Raw genomic sequence first — 15,778 nt, forward strand, 5'->3', positions numbered from 1 at the left:
GCTCTGGTCAGGCCCCACCTAGAATATTGTGTCCAGTTCTGGGCACCACAATTCAAAAAGGACATTGAGAAACTGGAGTGTGTCCAAAGGAGGGCAACTAAAATGGTGAAAGGTCTGGAAACCTTGCCCTATGAGGAACGACTCAGGTAGCTGGGGATGTTTAGCCTGGAGAAGAGAAGGTTAAGAGGTGATATGATAGCCCTGTTTAAATATTTTGAAGAGGTGTCCCATTGAGGAGGGAACAAGCTTGTTTTCTGCTGCTCCAGAGAACAGGACCCGGAACAATGGATCCAAGCTGCAGGAAAAGAGATTCCATCTCAACATTAGGAGGAACTTCCTGACAGTAAGGGCTGTTCGACAGTGGAACAAACTCCCTCAGAGTGGAGTGGAGTATCCTTCCTTGGAGGTCTTTAAGCAAAGGCTGGATGGCCATCTGTCGGGGATGCTTTGATTTGGATTTCCTGCATGGCAGGGGGTTGGAATGGATGGCCCCTGTGGTCTCTTCCAACTCTATGATTCTATGATTCTATATTCTGTCACCATTCATGGGGACTTACTGGTAAGTAGCCAGAATAATACTTTTGCATTGGAATGCAAATAGCCAGTTCCACATCTTTGTTTATTATTTATTTATTTCATTTATTTATATGCCACCTTTGTTCTGCATTAGGAGCACTGAATTTCAGCTCTTCTTCTCAATGTAACAAGTAAACATGAAAAGAGGAAAGAAGGAAGGCCTACTGAGAAGTACAAAAGGAAATGAGGGAGAGATGGGTGCAGAAACACAAAAAGTACTGATACAGTTTAAAAAAATGTACACATTCCCATTCTATGTTTTCCTTCAGATTCTTAAGTAAAATAGGTGTGTAAATCTAGCTTCCTTTGGAGAATGATCTTGAGATTGTATATATAACTAGTTAGACCCTTCATTAACCAACACAGGAAGTAAAATTCTATGATTTTGTCAAAAAGACTTGTCTGTGTACTTTCAATTTTCCTCTGTCTCTTTATCTGAGAATAAGGACTACTGGAAAGAGAAGCAGAGTGGATTAAGCTGGATCTCCTCAGTGGCTGCTCCAGTGGCTTTGAGACTTCCTTGCAATGGAGGCTAGAAGGAACGGCTGTCTTTCTGTTGGCAGGCAAAGGCCTTTCTTTATTCTGGCAGGTTTTTGAGAACTGAACATTTCTAGAGTGGGCTTTTCACAAGACACAGTACCGCTTTCAACTGTGTTACACTCTAAACTGCTGATTATTTCAACTGTATTTTAGGAATTTTTAAAAAATGTTATTGATTGCTTTAATTCTGTAAGCCACTTCTGAGTCCTAGATTTTTTGAGGGAAAGGTGAGATATAAATAAAGGTAATAGCATCATTATCAAACTGTGTGGTTTGGGAATGGGAATGAGGATGTTGGGTCACAAATGGATGAATGTGCTGCCTAAGGAATAAGGAATAGTTCTAGAGCCTAGTTTAAGGTGAAAATGCTATCTAGAAGAAGCCCTGGTGCTAAAATCCAGGTACTTTTATGCAGGGTCACCCCAAGACATTTTGCTGTCTGAAGGAAAGTGCATGAAGACGCCCCTCTGATTCCATATGCAGTACCAGACTGGCACTTGAATCAACAGGTGGTGACAGGATGGCATCCACTACTGTGCCTGAGTGTAGTAGGCTATCTTAGGATAGACAGGCAGGCCACATAGGCAGACTATACACACACACACACACACACAGAAGTTTCGGGTAAACAAGCAGGAGATATGCGCACCCGTTGCGTGCGCACACCCCCCCACACACACCCACACACCATATATACATCTGATATACATAATCTTTGCTCTCTGCTGACCTTTTCTGCATATATAATATTTAGCACTTAGATTCTACCTTTGAAAGTTGGACGTGGCCTGTATGTACTTTCACTAAAACATGGCTTAAATATCAAACATATAAATGGCCCATGTGTTCACATTGGAGACTCTGAAAGGACTTGTTGGATACAGCCTAACCATACCGGTGGTGGTGTCTCAATTGATGTCTGGACTTTATTTCCTTCTGAAATGAGAAAGAAAATTCAGTTCATGAGTAGTTGTACTTCTTATGTCACATTTATGAATGTATCACAAAATTTGATTGCTGTAGTTTACCACTGGATGCCTCTCTCTCTCTCTCTCTCTCTCTCATATATATATATATATATATATATATATATATATATATACTGTATAGAGAGAGAGAGAGAGAGAGAGTTAATAAAGAATTTTAAAGAAAAAACAATCAAACCTTATAACAGCTATGCTAGGTAGGTTGATATGGTAACACTGGCTTCCTAGAGGCCACTGTGAATTTGAATTCAGCCACACTGAGATTTGAATTGAGGATGGGCTCAATCTCTCAACTGCTATTATGTGCTGCCTCTCATAGCAGACAGTGATAGACCATACTTTGACCATTGCTGAAATGCCACCCAGGGCACCCAAATTACATACTTTTCACCTTTCAAGGGAGCACATTCTAGATGTTTCCTTGAAGCAGCATGTACTAATGAATCTTTCTGTATTTTTTAAACCATTGTATTCCTTTTTCATGTTCTTGTCTAACATATTGATTGAGAAGAGAGTTGCTGCTCACATTCCATGCCTAAGAACCACAATGTGTCAGCTCAGCAGGCCTTTCAAAATGAGTTACTATCGTGCAGAGGCAATGGGACACTGTGCGATATCTGTACCTGCTGATTTTTCTTGTGCATCTTCTAGGTGAAGAATATACACAGCAGGTCTACCCCAATGTTCCCTCTCATGTACGTGCTCTTCTGATAATGCTGCACCTTGAGAGGGCCAATATCACACCTGAGCGCTTTTGACTTATCCAGCAAAACAGATGCTTGTATTTGGCTATATGAGCCATCAGGACTCAAACCCTGGACTGAGTAGGTTAGTTGAGATACCCCATTCCTGCTGTTAGGTGGAGATTATTAGCTCATTTTGACAGCAAGGGTGTTGGGAGGGGGTTGAAAAAAAATCAAGGAAGGATGTATCTATATCTATTTCTCATCTATATTTATATCTATATAGATGGTTATTCGTGAAAAGGAAAAATATATATGTTGACCCAGCCTATGTTGAATGAAGAAAGAACATATACTGTAGAATTCAAAAGCATAGCCATGGATATATCAGTGCAGAGAGGGTTTGTAGCAACTCTGAGACTAACTGTGAACAAGAAAATGTAACGTAGGTCTCTGAAGACTTGGTCCACTTCCTCAGATGCACATCTACGAAAGCTTATGCTACAATGTGTTTTGCACAATTAGTCTCAAAGGTGCTACAAGATCCCTTTGGAAACGTACACTGCAGTTACAGTTAGACTTTTGGCCCTCTCTTCAGACGATTATGTGTATTATTACTTCACTTGCTTCAAAATGTGGTCAGCTAGCCTTGGTGCATTTTGGTGGTGGTGGTGGTGGGGGCTCTTGCTCATTCTGGAGAGCAGAAGCTCTGACCTCTGCTTCTAAGTTCTGCTGTCAGGAACCCACCATAAGGAAGCCTGGACTCTTCAAAAGGCTTGCCTAATTTGCTAATTCAGTGTTGTTGTGTGTGCCTTCAAGCCCTTTTCAACTTATGGTGATGCTAAGGCAAACCTATCATGGGGTTTTCTTGGCAAGATTTGTTCAGCGGAGGCTTGCCATTGCCTTCCCCTGAGGCTGAGAGAACGTGACTTGCCCAGGTTCACTCTAATGGGTTTTAGGGCTGAGTGGAAACCGAACCCTGGTCTCCAGAGTCATAGTACAGCACTCAAACCACCAGGCTATCTCAATAAAATGAGCTTTGGATTAGCTTCCTTGTATCACACAGACACAAGGCTTTTCCTCTGTGGAAAAGGCAGGGGACACTGAAAGAAGTACTTCCAGAAAGGGCAATACTTTTGGAGGGAAAGCCAAATACACAAGACGTGGACCAAGAGCAGAGTTGAAGCCGCTTCATTTCTTTGCCACGGCTGTCAAGGGGAACTCGAAGTCTGAAAGAGATGAGGCCACAGCAAGGGCCATGTTGGAGGGCCTGCAAAACCTGTTCTCCCCTCACCCTTGAGCCACTAGCACCAGCTGAGGGTGGGCCTGGGTGCCTAATGGGCCGAGAGGTTTAAGGATTGTTGCTGCCAGCTTCGACAGGGTGTCAGAACTGGGACTCCTTTTCCAGGACATGGCCCACATTTCAACCTTTTGTTCAGAAGGAATTTCAGAATGCCTTCCATTTTAACATGGCTAAGAATCATAGAACTGGAAGAGACCCAAGGGCCATCCAGTCCAACCCTCTTCTGCCATGCAGGAACTCTCAATCAAAGCATCCCTGACAGATGGCCATCAAGCTTCTATTTAAAGACCTCCAAAGAAGGAGACTCACTCCACTCCAAGGGAGTGTGTTCCACTGTCGAACCGTCCTTACTGTCAGGAAGTTCCTCCTAATGTTGAGGTGGAATCTCTTTTCCTGGAGCTTGCATTCATTGTTCCGGGTCCTGTTCTTTGGAGCAGCAGGAAACAAGCTTGCTCCATCCTCAATATGACATCCCTTCAAGTATTTAAACAGGACTATCATATCACCTCTTAACCTTCTCTTCTCCAGACTAAACATCCCCAGTTCCCTGAGTCGTTCCTCATAGGACATGGTTTCCAGACCATTCACCATTTTAGTCGCCCTCCTTTGGACATGCTGCAGTTTTTCAGTGTCCTTTTTGAATTGGACAAGAAGCCGGCCTTTACACTTCTGTGGGTGATTTTAGCTTTTCTTTTGTTACCTCCTCCCTTTTCCATGAAGGTCCTCCATTTTGCGGTGCCTTTTGCAGGTAGGACATGTGGTCACCCTGTGCTGGAAGAGGAGGCCACCCACCAGCCTGTGCCCCAGCCACCAAGGAAGGCTGAGTCCCAAAGGCAGCTCAGGACAGGGATGGGTGCCATTATTTGCTTCCAGTGGAAGGAAAACCCTGCCCAGGGTGACCAGATGTCCCAAAAGCAAGGGAAGGAGAGGGCACCACAAAATGTAGGCTATTCAAGGAAATTGGAGGGCAGGACCAAATGCAAGCTGCAAGCATATCAACCGAAGTGCATGCTTCTCAGTCCTACTCATAAATGGAGGACCTTTTAGAATTCCTCCTGGACTGAAGGTTGAAATGTAGGACAGGTCCGGGAAAAGGAGGGCAAAGCCTGGTCACCCTTTGTTCTTGCCCCTGCTCAAAATGGAGGGTATTTGGGAAAGCTGAAATGTAGGACATGTCCGGGGGAAAAGAGGACCAGGCCTGGTCATCTTGTTCTTAGTCCAAAATGGGTCCTATTGGAATCCCTCCTGGAGAGAAGGCTGAAAATGTAGGACAAGTCTGGAAAAAAGGAGACCCAAGCCTAGTCACCCTATTCTTGGTCCAAAATGGGGGTCCTTTAGGAACACCCCCCCGGGACAGAAGGCTGAAATGTAGGGCAGGTCCAGAGAAAAGGGGGACCAAGCCTAGTCACCCTGTTCTTAGCCCAAAATGGAGGTCATTTAGGAATTCCTCCTGAGAGAACATTGAAATGTAGGACCGATCTGGGGAAAAGGAGGACCAAGTTTGATCATCTTGTTCTTAGTCCAAAATGGGGGTCTTTTAGGAAGGCTGAAAATGTAGGACGGGTCCAGAGAAAAAGGAGGACGGAGGCTGGTCACCCTGTATTCTTAGCCCCAGATGGGGGAGGTGGTGGTTCCTTTGGAGAATCCCTGCTGGAGAGAAGACAGGAAAATGTAGGGCGGGTCCGGGAAAAGGAGCCCTGCGCCGGGTCTCCTCCCCCTGCTCTTGCCGGCCGGCCGGCGGGCTGCAGAAGGCTCCTCCTCCTGCTCTGGCTCTGGCTTTGGCTGCTGCTGCTGCTCCGGCGGGGCTGGCTGGCTGGCTGGCTGCCTGTGTGCCGCATGCTGCTGCTGCTGCTGCTGGTGCTGCTGCTGCTGGGCGCCTTCGGAGCTGGAAGATGGCGGAGCCGGGGCCGGAGTGCTGCAGCAGTAGCAGCGGGCTGCTGGACGAGGAGCTCTCCTCCTTCGTCTTCCACTATCTCGCCGACGGCCAGGTAGACCCACAGCCCCAGGCACTCGGGCAGCCAAGGCAGGCAGGCGGGCGGGCTGGGATCCCCCTCCAGTGGATCCAGGAGCGAGTGAGGGATCCACTGGGATCTGGATGCGTAGAGGGTCCCCGGTCCCTTCCTGGCTCCCTGCAATTGAAGAAGCGGGCAGGGAAAGGGGAAGAGAAACTCCAGGAACCGAAACACTTTGGGGGTTTTCTCCCCCCTCCTTCCTTCCTTCCTTCCTTCCTTCCTTCCTTCCTTCCACGTGGAGTGGAGATGGGCAGCCAGGAGCTTGGGATCGCTAGCCTTCTTCCTCTTTGGAAGGAGGGACGCTTAGGGAATATATAATACTATATATATATTCATTCGTGGGGTCCTGGGTGCGAATGCTGCGGCTTTGGCGGCTTCTTTGGAGGAGGACCCGAGGAAAGAGGTCCCCATAAGAGACTTCGGACCTCTCTGCCGCCCTCCCTTCCACTTTTCCTTTGGGAAGCTGACAAGGAGATTAAGGGTTTTTCTTGGCAGCCCTCCCCTGGTCACGAGTGGAGTCCTGCTTGGGAAAAAGCAGCGGGTTGCATGCTTCTCCATGGGGGAAAAGCAGAGAGGAGGAGGGGGGGGGGAGACCCCATGTGGCCAGACCTTCGAGCACCATTCAAACCCAGAGCCTGTTGCAACTGCAGAGACGTCCCCCCCGTGGTTACGATGCCTCGTGCCTTCTGCACTTGCTCTCTCTTGGCTGCCTTCCTTTTCTTTTCTTTTTTTACATAAGCGGAGGTTACTAAACAGTTTCACATCGGGATGTGGCACATGCCACTCCTCCCTTGCCTTGCCTTCCTCTTGCCTTGCTCTTGGCTTGATTTCTTGGGTGTCTTCAAAGCAGGGTTTGTTTGGGACCCAAACAAGCCCTCCTGCCCTGAGCCCCATCCTTGCCCTTCCTTAGGGGAGGTGTGTTGCCGGAGCCAGGCAGAACCAGATCCAAACCAGATCCAGAGTAGCCTGAACACTTCTGGCCCGGGGCTGGGGCTGGAGATTTCCAGTTGGGGACATGGGACAATACTGGCTGGGCGGGCGGTAGAGGAGGGCTTATTTATTTTGGAGAATGAAGGAGGAGATGCTGACAGCTGGAGTGAAGGAGTAAAGACAGAGTATTTTGTAAGCAGGCTTTGTATTGTCTGCCTCCAATGGTTTATTTACACGAGGCTGGAAGGAGTGGGGACTTGCTTAGGCTGCATTCGCACTGCAGAAATAATCCGGGTTGACACCACTTTACCTGCCATGGGCCAATGCTGTGGAATTCTGGGAAGTGTACTTAGTTGGGGCACCAGAGCTCTCTGACAGAGAAGGCGGAATGCCTCACAAAACTGCAGTTCCCAGAGTTCAAAGGCACTGAGCCATGGCAGTTAAAGTGGGGTCAACCTGGATTATTTCTGCAGTGCAGGTGTAGCTAAAGGGAGATAGCTCTGGGAGCATTATGGTAATCTGGATCGCTCTCTGGTGCCACAACAAACCACACTTCCCAGAATTCCATAGCATTAAGCCATAGCAGTTGAAGTGGTGTCAGACCAGATTAGTTCTGCAGTGTGGATGCAGCCTTAGGAAGCTCTTCTAGAGGGACCAGTGGAAAACAGGTTGAGACCAAAGCGGTTGCATAAAATTGCCTAATATGCTCTGGTTGCCTTCTGTAGTCTGCTCCCCTGTAACCAATTGTGTGGTCTCTTTAAACATAAAAAGTAGAACAGAGGTTCTTGTTGCATGCTGTGTACTACTCTCTGGAGAACTGAGCTATTTGGCCTTTTGAAATACAAGGTTTTTCCTCAAGCATCATTGCAATCGCTGTACGTTGGGTTTGAAAAAGCTGTTGAGTGGAAATTTCCTGAAAATCTGGGTTTTGCACAGATGAGAGCATATCTGTGTTAACTTGTATAAGCAGCTATCTGTATGTAGGTTGCGCTATTGCTAAGCTATAGTTTGGAAAGCTTTAGGGTCACTTTCATATTTGTGGCAGGTGTGCTTGTGACTTTCGGCCCCTTTGCATTACTTGGAAGGTTTTAAAAAAAAAAATCTTTGGCTTATTTTTTCCCTCTTCCGCCTATGTGCAAGGGTTAAAGTCTGGAGTCAAACGGAGAGCGGCATGTGATTTCTTTGGAAAGAAAGATTTCGGGTTGTAAATGTGCTTTGCACTTGTACCTTAACCTCTGACGAAATTGCAGTGAAGGCTCCAGCTTGGGCTGCTGTCACATGCTCTGCTTGAGAGAGAGAGGTGTTTCCTAGGCTGGTCTCTGACGTTTCTTCCCTCCCCATTATTTCTGTACTATAGTAGCCTCTCCTTATTGCTGGCCTGCCTCTGGAGTTTTTAATGAAGCCTGGAAGCTGCTTCTGCAAGTAAACCTCTCCCAGCCCACTAGCCCCCGGTGTCATACCCCAAGGATCCCAAAAAGATAAAATGTCACAAAGTGATGAAATAATGAATATAATCTGTATTTTTCTTATGGAGACCCCTGCAGGATTTCAGCTCTTCCCACCACCCATTATGGACTACTTTCCCTCCTCCAGCTTTGCCAGAGATGCTGTGAAATAGTGTAGGTGAACAGCAAGCCCTCTGGATGTTTTTGCCTTCTTCACCTTGATCTCCGTCTTGCATGGCGGGAAAGAATGTTTCCGAAAATGACTGCATTACAACAGTTAGATATTAAAGGCCTTTTCTCTTGCAGTCTGGATTATTTGTCGAAAGGGGCTTATTGTGCAGCGGTGTGAAATGTGCAATTGATGCGCGAGCCAGCACTATGCGTTCTGGGCTTTGCATTTCAAATTTGTGATCATAGCTGCTAATTCATCAGGTGTTGCAAGGTATCAGAAATTCGTAGCATACGCTGCTTGGGGAGATAATAGCAAGATACTTTCTCCATCTTGCCTGAAGAGCGAGAAAGCAGCTTGGCTCTTCCATTTTTCATTTGTTGAAGGAAAAAATAATAATGGTAACACAGGCCATCACTTGGAGCTTCCCTGGGCAGTATTTCCTCTCTGTTTTCCCAGAGACTTGCTAACAGCTCAATTAATTAAGGGTTGGAGACATAAACTATTATTGACCAAAACAAAATGGGTTGTCTTTTCTCAGACGGTATGCACACACTTCCAGCTGTTTCATAGATTTGTACAATGCTCCTTTTGGCCTGTGTGAGCTATCACTGTTGGAATGAATGCCTATGTTTTCTTCAGGTGATTTAGGCGAAGGGTAGTGTTGCTCTTGACAAAACATGGGCATTATTCCCATTACAGAACACTATGCAGGTGTTTTTAGAATACCTAGGCCAGCATCACCTCACTGTTTGGCATGAGAGGGGAGCCATAGTCTGTCTGCATGCCCCTGTGACTGAATGGAAAGAAGAGGATGGCTGTGGGGTTCTCATTTACATGAGCCTTTCACACTATCAATGGTTCCCAAATTTGGGTCCTTCAGATGTTTTGAACTTCAGGTCCCAGAATTCCTGACTATTAACCAAGGAGCTTCTGGAGTTGAAGTCCAAAACACCTTGAAGCAAAGTTTGGGAATGATTGTGAGATGATTATAGCACTATGATTCCACTTTAACTCCATGGCAATATGCTGTGGAGTCCTGGGATTTGCAGTTCCTAAACTCAGAATTCTCAGCTAGGAAGGTATAGTGCCTCAGCAAACTACAAACCCTAGGATTCCATAGGATGCAGCAATGGTGGTTAAACTGGAATCATAGCACTATAGTTGTGTTGTGTGAAAGGACCTATTTCAGGTTTTCCAGCCCTGAACAGATATTTGGCGAAGCCACTAAAACCACCATGTTCAGACTCAGCAGTAACCCTGATCATTTGTGGGCACTTTGTGGGATCATATTGGTGGCCTGTCTCTATCTGTCATTGATGTTATTGATGTTTTATTGAACATTAAAGGCATTATAATGGCTCCTGTCCTGCCCCACCTCTGTCCCTAGATTAAGCATTCCCCCCTCCCCACCTCCTTATTACAAATACAAATATGAGAAGCAAAATGAGGATGAGACACAAAATAAGAAATTAAAAATGAGGGGAAAAAATTTCAACTGTGCCCAATATTTTCAACACACTGTAGTTGATGTACTTTACTACTAATTTTAAACTTGAATATTCCTTCATATTGCTCTACAACCTAGTGTAGACCAGATGGCATGCACAGTCCCTGTACAGTGCCCAGAAAACCACCCTGATTTTCTCAAATTATCCAAGTTTTCTTACATCATATAGACCAGCTGTTTTGAGGCTGCCTGCTGAAACATTTCCTCAGCTTTTCCAGGTCACAGTTTGGCAGGGCCTTATGCTTAGAACATAATGGTCCTTTTTTTGATTGTTTCATTTAGGTGATAGATATGTGTCCGCTTACTTGAGACTACGCCCTGTTGAATGCAACAGGACTGATTTCTGAGTATAAATACCCTTAAGGCTGCAGATTCCATCTGATCTAAGCAGGGTCAGTGCTGGTTAGAAATGGGATGGGAGGCCCCAAATACTAGGTGTTGTAGGCCTTTCAGAGAAAGGAGATGGCAAACCCACCTCTGAGTATTCCTTGCCTAAGAAAACCCTATGAAATTGAGTCTCTGCAAGTCAACAGGCAACTTAAAGATACACACACACACACGCAAACACAGAGTATTATGCGGTTAGTGAAATAATAAAAGGTTTACTTTCTTAATGTGACATGTGTTGTTTTCTTTGACACATGCCAGCAACAATTTGAAACAAAGTGGCAAATTTCATGTTCAGAATAATTCATATAGAGTCCTTTCTGGATTGTGCCACATCAAACTGAGAACAGAGGGTGACGTGTTTGAGTTTCCCTTGTGTTCCAAAATGCCCTACCAGCAGAAAACTAGCATGCCAAGATTGAATTCCATTGAAAATAGTAGGATTTCTTTCTAGTTAAGTTTTAACTATAAGGCTGAAATTGTGTGCTTATGTCTTTTTATGGCATTATATTGTGTGACATTGTATTGTAAGTGAAACATGATCTAAGTATCCTTTTCAACATGGACCCCACTCAAAGAGGTGTGAACTTAATGCCAGACAGCTGTATAGACTTAATTCCTCTATTTATTCAGTGATCGTAAAAAGTATGGTTAGAAGCCAGGAGACGTTTTCCACTACAGACTCAATCAAGTGAGATCTTCTTGCATGTGGAGTACCCAGAGGAATAATATTTGAAATTAGTATTTCTGGAAGTTTTTCTTTTTTCTTTTCCTCCTTTTCTTTTCCACTGAAACAGCTAGCAGATGAACCAACTACAACATAGACCCTATTGGCTAAAATGATTGACAAGAAGTAGAGTTTTATGGCTGTGGTCTGTACCAGGTGACTACTGTGAGTGATACTTTTACAGAATCTTGGATTCAGATTGTTACTGTGCACTACTTTCCAAAATCTGGACAGTGATGTAAATGGTTAGACTCAACTGCCTGCATTCAAGTCTCTCAAGTGCCAACTGTGATCCAGGGAATTGCCACAGATGGACATGTTGAATGGTAACTGATACACGTTGCCGCATTCAAAAGGTCTGAGCGTGAAATGCATTTACAGCCAGCCACAGACAACAGCTGTATAGTAAGAAAAACCCACTTGGCTATTTCTCCTTCTGTGATTTAGCGTGGAAGAGTGGCAATGCTGCTGTAACACTTGTGCTTTTCTTTGTAGAATGAATTGGTCTTTCTGGCCACTGGTGCGGCAGTGAGTGGTTGTTTTCAGACATGCCAGATGTAAGCCAGGCAACCATTTCTTGAATTAGCTTGTGGGACTAGTTTGTATGGCAGGCATTCATTGTGGTGAATGGCTTTTCCTTTGTTCTATGTGGTAAATGGGTCTCTGTGGATGGTGTGACACCTGCACAGTATGGTGTAGTGTGCTCTTATTGAGGAGTATCTCTTAGCTATCTAGATTTCTAAGCAGTTGATTGTACATATTCAACACAATTCTTTTTGTATGATGCTCAGAAAAACATTTTCCACCCCAAAGGCTGCTCCCTAGACTTTATTGGAACACCCTAATGGTTTTTTATATGCATGGGTTTTTCAGCCATCAGTTTGTATAATTTATAGAGGTGGCATAGCTGTGTCAGAGTGCAGTACTAGAGAGTAGAGACTGAAAGGGGTCATGACTATTTGGCCAGAGTGTGGCTTTGGTGGATAAAGGAGACCATGAGGCCTACAATTCATTTCCAGATCCCATCAAATTGATCTGGGATTGTACTCATAGGTTGATGCTAGCTTTAGAAACATGGCGATACCCTTTTCACCAAAGGGTGGAATATCAAACATGTACAAAGGCAAATTCATGTTGATAGAGGCATACGTTTCTGGTAGCCACAATAGCTAGATGGAGCCTCCATTATTCAAAGGTGTATTCCTCACTCTTTCTTCCACTTTCAGTTAAAGTAAACTAACGACCATGTATGGATTTCCCAACTACTGCATTTCAGTCATTAGTCTGAATCCTTTTGACAGTATACCCACTGAGGATGACAGCTATAGTGAAACACATATGAAGGAAGGGGTGGTGTTTCCAATTTATTGTAATATGAGGTGGGGTGAAAGCTTTGGGATGCTAAAGAACTGTTTCTCCTTCATTCTTTCTGTGCCAGGGCAGTGTGATATGTTTCCTTTTCTTTTGATGCTCAGGGAAGCAATAAAAGATGGCTTAGCCTAAAATTGGAGCCTCCAGCATTGGCAGTAACATGAGTGCATGCCCAGTTACTTTTAATTAAGATGTTTTTCCATTCACCCCCCTCCCTAGCCTGGAAAGTTATGAATGTACTGCCTGCAGTAGCCCAGCCAATGAACGGCCTGGGAAAGATGAGTCTTTTGCAAGCAAACCTTCTTGGGTTAGAAAACGCAGATCTTCTTTCATGTTTAGGGTGGTAGTAGATTCTCCTGCTTCTCCTGTCCTATTGCTCTAACCACTGCCAAACTCCTGCTCCTCCACAGGCTTCACTCTTAAGTCTAGTCACTTAAAAATAATTCCACAGAAGTCAGTTCAATTCACCTCAGAGTAAATGTGGTCAGAACTGGAGTGTAAAAGAATTCCCTCTTTCAGTCCTATGCAGAATCAATGAGGTCCAGATAAACTCCACTGAAAGCAAAATAAATTAACTCTTACCTCTTTCTGTTGAATACCATTGGCTTTTTATGTGTAAACTTGCCTAGGGTCTAGTCAGGCAACTTTTAAAGGTGCCCCTGCATGTCTGTCTCTACCGACAACTCCCAACATAGTTAAAATGGAAGGAGTTTCCTTGGGCATAAACACCACTATACTTAATGGTGCTTACCTCTATGTAAACACACATAGAGAAGTGTATCGTAATACTCTCAAGAAGTCCTTTGCACATTTTGTTGGTATGGCCTAAATACCTTAAAGGCACCAGATCCTGACTGATCCTGGAAGCTAAGGAGGGCCTGTTCTGATTATCACTTGGATGGGAGACTATCAATTAATAATACTAGGTGCTGAAAGCTATATTCCAGAAGAAACTGGCAGAACCACCTCTGAGTATTCGTTGCCTAAGCAAACTGTATGTAATGCATGGGATTGTCATAAGTGGACAGCTCTCTCTCTCTCTCACTCACTCTCTCTCTCTCTCTCTCACACACACACACACACACACACACACACACACAGAGAGAGAGAGAGAGAGAGAGAGAGAGAGAGAGAGAGCCACCAGGAGAAGTCTAATTGACATTGTTATTCTGTGTCTGTCTGACTGAGGAAGATTTGTAGCCTTCTGTTCTATGAAAATACTGTTTTTTCTTCTGCCTAGAGAACTCCATCCTTGGGCAATAGCATTATAGTGGCATGTGGGAGTCAGGTTCTTAATTACTATCAGTGTTCCATCTGCATTCAAATGGCTGTCCCTCTTCCGGAGAGTCTGGTGTCTACTTGAATGCAGACGGGTTGCTGGTAATAATGAGAACCTGGGATTTGAACTATTAGTCATACTGCCATTTCACACACACCACTATTGTTCAAGTTGCCAGGTCACAAGAGAGCTGAGAAATCGTCAGTTGTATTGTAAGTTGTCTAGAGTTATATGAAATAGGTAGGTACACATTCAATTTTCACAGAGAGAAAATGGAGAGAAAAAAAGAGAACAATTCTGTCAACTTTTAAAGTCAGGCCCAGAATATTATCAGAACTCAAGGCTAGATATTACAAAAATTAAATTTCCTTTAGTTTAGTTTCCTTTAAAAGTGAAAACTATAGGATGGTATTACAGTATAGTGATTTCAGCAACAGGGTTGCCTCTGTGTATTGTGTAGGCATCCAGGTGGACTTGTCTTAACCATGACTCCATAATGATGTAAAATGTACAATGCAAATAATGCAGCAGCAATTCAGTAGAGCTTGGAAAAGTTATTTTTGGGGTTATATCTTCCAGAAACACAGTGAGCATGCTGGCTGGTGGATTATGTGAGTTATAGTCCAAAGGAGTAAACATCTCACAAGCACAAGCTTTGTAGTTTGTACGTAGTCATACAATCAGATGTAAGGTGAGTCTCCCATATCCAAAATTTCAAAATCTGAAATATTGCAAAGTTCAAAATTATCCACATGGGTAGCAAAGACAGTGACATCTTTGCCTTCAGATGGTTCATGTACACAAACACAAAACTCAAAATGATTAAAAATACTGTGTATAAAATTACCTTCATGTTATGTGTATTAGGGGTATATGAAACATAAATTAATTACATATTTACTGTATGTACTCATCTATAAATCTAAAAATTTATGCCCAAAAATTGACCCCCAAATCCCAGGTCAACTTATTTACAGGTCACTATGGAAATGTGATAGCAGCTCTTTCAGCTTTCCCCATGTGGTGCGGAGAGGAGTTTAGCAAGAAAGAGCCGAGCAGAAAGAGTCCTAGGTGATTGGTTGATATTGCTGTTTAAGTGTCACCCTCCCACCCTCGTGTCTGGCTAAAACAAAAGCTGAAACTATGAAGAAAGGCCTCAGTGAGAGTCACTCTTGCCATATGCACACATACACACGTTGAAGGAGCCTCCAAGTTTTACCCTCGACCTATCCACAGGTCACGGCAAAATCCATAATTTTGGCCCCCAAACCTGACCTCAGCTTATACATGAGGTTGACTTATAGCTAGGTATATACGGTAGACTTGGGTGTCATCTCCAAGAGATCTCATTATGTATATGCAAATATTACAAAATCTGAAAAACTCCAAAATCCAAAATACTTCTGACCTCTGACCTCAAGCATTTCTGATAAGGGGGACTCAATTTATATAAGGAAAAGGGGTGCCACAATAATCATACAAGATAAAGGTCCCGAGGTGAGACAACCCAACTAGTTGGATCAAAAAAGAGAACTAGGCTCAATAGATCAGTAATCTGACAGTACAAGGTAGCTTCCTTTTCTTAAAAATCCTTTCACGAGGCAGGTTTTAGGACTGTGATGACATTCATAATTTCAAGGTAGAAGAAAGTCGCTTTGGCTGTTGGCTCTCAGTGGGCTTTTCTTTCTGCTGAGAAAGAGAAATTTCAGCTGCCACTGGCTGAATTTCAAATCTGACCTTTGGTATTATGGGGGGGGGGGGGGAAAGGGGGAAAATGCTAATGAACCTGGAATTTAAGCATCTTGCCAGGAAAGCAAAGGGAAAAGAGAAAATTCAGGCCACACTGGATACATACCAGGT

General features: G+C 44.2%; 1 protein-coding gene across 4 annotated transcripts in view; it reads left to right on the top strand.

Moving 5' to 3' along the window:
- The first annotated feature begins 5,728 nt into the window (after nucleotides 1–5,728).
- PPARGC1B (PPARG coactivator 1 beta) overlaps nucleotides 5,729–15,778 on the top strand; it is a 161,402-nt gene continuing 151,352 nt past the window's right edge. For all 4 annotated transcript variants that reach the window (XR_006102579.1, XM_042455794.1, XM_042455795.1 and 1 more), the window contains exon 1: nucleotides 5,729–6,076. Coding sequence is in view for 3 of the 4 variants with exons in the window: in XM_042455794.1 (XP_042311728.1) it covers nucleotides 5,981–6,076 (96 nt within the window). In the remaining variant the exon portion in view is untranslated. The remainder of the gene's footprint in view (nucleotides 6,077–15,778) is intronic.

Source organism: Sceloporus undulatus, chromosome 2 (genome assembly GCF_019175285.1).
Source record: "Sceloporus undulatus isolate JIND9_A2432 ecotype Alabama chromosome 2, SceUnd_v1.1, whole genome shotgun sequence".
NCBI classification, from domain to species: Eukaryota; Metazoa; Chordata; class Lepidosauria; order Squamata; family Phrynosomatidae; genus Sceloporus; species Sceloporus undulatus.